This window comes from Sinocyclocheilus anshuiensis, unplaced genomic scaffold, assembly GCF_001515605.1.
Source record: "Sinocyclocheilus anshuiensis isolate Anshui unplaced genomic scaffold, SAMN03320099.WGS_v1.1 scaffold87, whole genome shotgun sequence".
Taxonomy (NCBI): domain Eukaryota; kingdom Metazoa; phylum Chordata; class Actinopteri; order Cypriniformes; family Cyprinidae; genus Sinocyclocheilus; species Sinocyclocheilus anshuiensis.
This window is the reverse complement of record NW_015549609.1, coordinates 2,207,293-2,213,282: the sequence shown is the minus strand read 5'-3', so window position 1 is coordinate 2,213,282 and position 5,990 is coordinate 2,207,293. Positions and strand designations below refer to the sequence as shown.

The 5,990-nt window shown below is 35.2% G+C and overlaps 1 protein-coding gene across 5 annotated transcripts in view; it reads left to right on the top strand.

Annotated features, from left to right (window-relative positions):
* LOC107659145 (nuclear factor of activated T-cells 5-like) overlaps positions 1 to 5,990 on the top strand; it is a 50,416-nt gene that overhangs the window by 24,896 nt on the left and 19,530 nt on the right. For all 5 annotated transcript variants that reach the window (XM_016447978.1, XM_016447977.1, XM_016447979.1 and 2 more), the window contains one exon: positions 1,100 to 1,225. In XM_016447978.1, the coding sequence (XP_016303464.1) occupies positions 1,100 to 1,225 (126 nt within the window). The remainder of the gene's footprint in view (positions 1 to 1,099; positions 1,226 to 5,990) is intronic.

Sequence of the window (5,990 nt, the reverse complement as noted above, 5' to 3'; positions counted from 1 at the left end):
CGATATATATATATATATATATATATAGTATTATATTATATTGTGCAGCCTCATACTATAAATCAGTCACTTAAAAATAAAACCATTCAAATAAAACACTCAAAAGTTTTGAAATATTTTATTTGTTTAACTGCATGTCATGTGACCTTTAACTGACACCAGAGAACCGTTTACAAGCAAATGTATTGTTAAATAATGAATATATTAAATTAATAATAATAATCTCATGGGGTACTTCAAGAAAAAAGTTTATGTTGAAGGTGTTTGGCTGACAAAAAAGTTTGGAAATCCCTGACCTGTAACATTAAGACCGCACAACCTACGGATCAGATTGTATTCATATCTTTCACAGCCTCATTTTCATTCATGTTTAATTAAATATGGCATCAGCTCTGACTTAGGTTAAAGTTTTCTCCATTTGCCCGCCTTTGGCAGGTATGACAAATAATCTGAGACCACAGATCTGTGAGAGACGGTCTGTTCTGAAACAGTATAATCTCGTTCAGACCCAGTGATAAATGACAAGGTACAGAATGAAGGATTTGAGGAGCTTGTCTCTGGACAGATGGGCAACAGATTTTTTTTTTGTGCTTGATATGGCTTAACTGCTGGGATCTGTGGGATCTCAACTTCTCTAATCCCTCGTCCCCTTGTTTTCAAAGTTCAAATGACTCATCAGAATGGAGAACAAGGATTGAAGGCATTGTGTTCTTGTTCTGTTAAAATAACCCACTACAATCACAGAGCGGCGACTAAGGCCTCTGGCATGCCAAAAATGGTATTTATCACTTACTACTGATATAAAATAAGTAGTCAGGACTTTTTCCATGTTGATGGCCAGGCCGTGTGAGGTTCAGAAAGACACTGTATACCTGGAATTGGACTGACAGATGTAGACGACTTTTATGGTCATGGAAAAGTACTGAAATGAATGTTGTGCTGATTATCACCCCTGCTTGGCGATAATCCACTTGAAATGAGATATTGTAAAATTCACTGCATATATCAGTTGCCACAAAGAAATCTGTGCAAGGCTATTTTGACTTGCTGCTTTTTACTGTCTGAGACATAATGGATTTCTCTGTCTGATTCCCTCTAGAATCAGTATATGATCTTCTCCCAAAAGAGCTGCAGCTGCCGTCTTCCAGAGAGCAGAGCGCAGCCGCTATGAGTCAAAAAAGTGGTGGAGAGGCAGGACCTCCGCCGTCGACAGCTGTTGCTGCAGGTAAGCTTTGCTTTCATCTTTTAAACCATCTTTTCTCTCAGATGCTGAAGACTGGAGCTAAGGCCTGCATCGTGATGCATATTCACCTGCCCACATTTTCTGTGGTTAATTAATTTGGTTCATGAAAAATGGTCTTTATATGACAGATGGATTGAGGGGAGGGCTTGGTGACATCAGAGGAAAGTCGTTTCAGAGGTGGAGCAAGCTTTTGATAAAAGATTACAGACAACTAACATTTCTTTCTTTGGAGTAACGTGCACTGATGAATTGTTTACAGTAAGACCAGGAATGTGCATGAAGATGTAAACAGGGACATTTAAGCACAGATAGCTGTTTTAATGGTAAATATTATAATACTCTAATTAGGAAAATCTATCTGATTGCATTTCAGTTGGTTTGTTGTCTAAATATAGAATGTTGTTCTTTTTGTGAACGTTGGACCTTGCTGAAAAAATGTAAGGAAAACCATCAAAAACATTTATTTTATGGGGAAAAAAAGATATTTCAGAAAAAAAACAAAAGTTTTTTGGGGCATCAGAGTAGCAAATATTTTTGCAAATAGTAATTAAATATAAATTTTAAAACTACATTTAAATCAAAAGCTTTTTTTACTTTGTATTTAACACACTGTGATAAATTTAAAAATAATAATAATAATAAACCCTCAAAAACGAAATTTTACTTTATGAAATTCCATTTGGCGCTCCAGCATTGTTCTAGCGTTATGAATGAACATAATTGGCTCAGTGCCACTAGGCCCTAAATTTCCAATTTAAAAACAAAAACAAAAACCTAAATAATGGGGAAAAAAAGATATTTCAGAAAAAAAACAAAAGTTTTTTGGGGCATCAGAGTAGCAAATATTTTTGCAAATAGTAATTAAATATAAATTTTAAAACTACATTTAAATCAAAAGCTTTTTTTACTTTGTATTTAACACACTGTGATAAATTTAAAAATAATAATAATAATAAACCCTCAAAAACGAAATTTTACTTTATGAAATTCCATTTGGCGCTCCAGCATTGTTCTAGCTTTATGAATGAACATAATTGGCTCAGTGCCACTAGGCCCTAAATTTCCAATTTAAAAACAAAAACCTAAATAAGAAAAGCTGTTTGGTATAAAAATCCAATGGGAGAAGTCGACTTATACAAAAACAAATTCTAAATGCAAAACATATTCTCAGAAATGCATGTATAATTGCCAGTTACTAAAATTCTCCCTGACTTGCATTGAACAGTGAGGAAAGAGACTGTCCACAGTGAACACACTCCTCAGAACTTTTCTTTTGAGTTCCTACTTGTACATTCAAAATGCAATTCACTTTAGTTTCTTTTACTCTGCCCCTTTATCAAAGTGCCCAGGTTTAGGGTGAGTTTCTGTAAGCCAGAAGTCTGTTGCCTTTGGACATCTGTACCTAACTGCAGCCAAATGCATCCCTCTGACGAGGCAGGACATGCTGGCTGCAGCTGAAGGAAGGTGACGTATTTTCCAGCTTAAATGAATTTCATTGTGGGATTTTAGGTTTCACTGCAAATTGGACTTGCTTCTTCTGGCTATTTTCTCTTCCAGTTTAATTAATATTTTATCGGTGTATATGTTTTGTTTATTTGTGAATATGTTCTTAGCAATCAGACTTGTGCTCTGGTATTTGCTATTTGTTTGACCTGTTGTTTGGCATTTGTTTGCTTGTTGTTTTGTGTTTTTTTTCATTGTTTTGTTTTTGGTTGTTCCGTTTGGTTTGTTTATTGTTTTTTTTATTTTGCTTTGTTTTACATTGTTTTGCATCTACTATTTTGTTTTATTTTGTTTTGTGAGGGACGACTCTTTTTGACACATTCTTGTCCCTTCAAACAGTGGCTACGTTTACATGCACAATTTTTGGTTCGATCGGACTGAATTCATTCCGATTGATGAATCTGAGTTTCTCACTGTTTGCACATAATAACCACTCTCCTACATGGTTTCTTTATTTGTTTTAAACAGCAGAATTGATATTTATCCATTTATGGCTGTGCCGTGCTGCTCATATTTATCACGCAGTAAAAATGCCCCTCCCCGCGCCCAAAACGGGTTGCCTGTGGATGAGAATCCAAAACAAGGACTGGTGGGAGGTTGTTCTGCTCTACTTCACAGTTGCCGAGTCACAAATCAGGACACGCATTTATACAACACTTTAATCAAAAGGAAGAACCGCTCGTTCCGCGCGTCATACGTCATTACGCTATTTCTGCGTCATTGCACATGCGCAGTGCTTTCAGTTTCGGGGTTCAATCCATTCGAGTGTTTACATGCACTCTCAATCGTATTAGAAAAGGAATAAACCACCCTCTTCAATCCGATCGAATTTTCATTCCGATCGAGCTCAATCGGATCGATTAAGGTGTTTACATGAAGGCTTTTCAGTCCGATTGAGCCATCAATCCGATTACAAACGGATTATTTGGTTGCATGTAAACGTAGCCACTGTCTTCCCGCTGTGTTGAGTGCGAATATTTTGGGATTACCTGTATCATTGTCTTCTCTAACCCTAGCCTTTTATTACCTTTATTATCTTCTCTTTTACACTTGAATAATAGCTAAACATACATGCAAAGTGTTGTTCCTTTCTTAAGATGACCTTTCATGTGTTTTTTTTTTTATTTGTTTTTTTTTATATATACTTCCGGGAAAAAATTGGGCCAGTAAATAATTTTTAATTATAATGTAAAATTAGGTTATTATGCCTATGTGTTTCAACGAAACATTCTTGATGATTATCTGTACATCGAAATTGATATTTTGAGGCTCTTTAAAGTTTTAATGCAAGGCAATAACTCAACGTATAAATTAACTGGATTTTACACTAATGGTCAAAAGTTTGGAATACTTAAGATTTTTCATGTTTTTTAAAAGTCTTTTCAGAAGTATCAAAAATACAGTAAAAAATCATATTACAACAACAAACTGTTTAAAGCAGTTAAAAACAGTTGTGCTCATTAATGTTTTTGTGGAAACTGATGCATTTTATGTTTCAGGATTCTTTGATGAATAGAAAGTTCAAAAGAACAGCATTTATTTGAAATATAAATATTTTGTAACATTATAAAAATGGATCAGTTTATTTCCCCTTGTTGAATAACTTTTTCTTTCTTTCTTTCTTTCTCTTTCTTTCTTTCTTTCTTTCTCTCTCTTTCTCTCTCTCTCTCTTTCTCTCTTTCTTTTTTAAATCGTACCTGCCCCAGACCTTTGAATGGTAGTGTATCACAGTTTTCACAAAAAATATTAAGCAACAAAAACAGTTTTCAGTTGATAATAATCAGAATTGTTTCTTGAGCAGCAAATCAGTATATTAGAATGATTTCAGACTGGTCATGTGACACTGAAGACTGGAGTAATGATGCTGAAAGTTCTTTAAAACTGTAATAATGTTTCAAAATATTACAGATTATACTGTATTTTTGATCAAATAAATGTTCAGATCAGTTCACTTCCCTGTGTTCTACCCCCTGTCTGCCTCATGGGACCCTCTAATGTGACCACGGGTCTCTCTAATATTGAGTCAGGATGACTTACTTCACCCAATTCATGATCCTGTTATTGTTTTTTTTTTTGTTTTTTTTTAAATTTCAGTCACAATGAATTGACTGGAATTGGAATCAACTGCAAGTATTCTGCTGCCTAAATCAATAAAAGTGTAATTCTCTCACTGCTCCCCTGCAGGAATGTGTGTCCTCCATTGGAGAATTCAGATTACGTTTTAGTTTGGCCACTCGGGGCCCCTGTTGGCTTGTGTTACAGTTTCTATCAATAGTGAAAGCTCCGAGGATTCAGTATAACACAACACACTCAGGTTGCTGTGTTAAGTTGGCCATTTGCCGAGTAAAAGAGTACAGTGTGGTCAAAAAACATGCAGGCCAGACTAATGAATCAGAGCGAGTCTTGTACCTCTGACACAGATTGTCCAAAGTTGAATTTACTGTCTGTTATCAAACTCCGTTTTATCATCTAATGAATATGAATATTTTGACTCTGTTGTGTTTGTCTGACCTGCATTTTTCCATATTAATGTTCCTATCAACGTTGATGTTACACTGTCAGTGGTCTTCTTCAAACCCATCGTACATGGAAAGTTGATTTGCAGCCACTTTCAGCCACCTCAAAGAGACAGAAGAGAGAGTTTCAGTGTCTGTATTGTTGCACACCTGCCAAGAGGTTGCAACATAATACATAATGAAAAACTCTGGCTTTGTAGTCCTCCGCCAGAACAGGTTTTCAATTAATTTCATTAATAATTCTGCACAAACATAGGAGCAGGTGACTCAAATGTCGCTGTATCAGATGTCAAACTGGCAAATCGTGTCTCCCTTATCTTGATGAAGTGTTTGTGACAGAGAATGAAAATAAGGATGGAAAAATAATCAGTTTTACAAATTTGAATTTTTTTTTGATGCATATGCTAACCTCCAGAAATGGTTGAAACTCATACATGTCTGTGATTTCGAAGCCATAGTTGATTTGCTTCAACTGATCAGGAAGGTCGATTTCATTATGTTGAATAAATAAATAAATAGAGAATGGTTTGTGGCTGCTATTATTTTCACCTGTTCATGTTGCACAGTATTTATCACATGGAAAGATTTCTTCCTGATTTAATTATGTACGGCTTGGGTGACCACACTTACTGTGCATGCAGGTGTCCTTGTGTTTATCATGCCAATCCAATTAAAATAATTCATTTGTAACTATTTATGTTGTTATCCCATAAATTAGGATATATAAG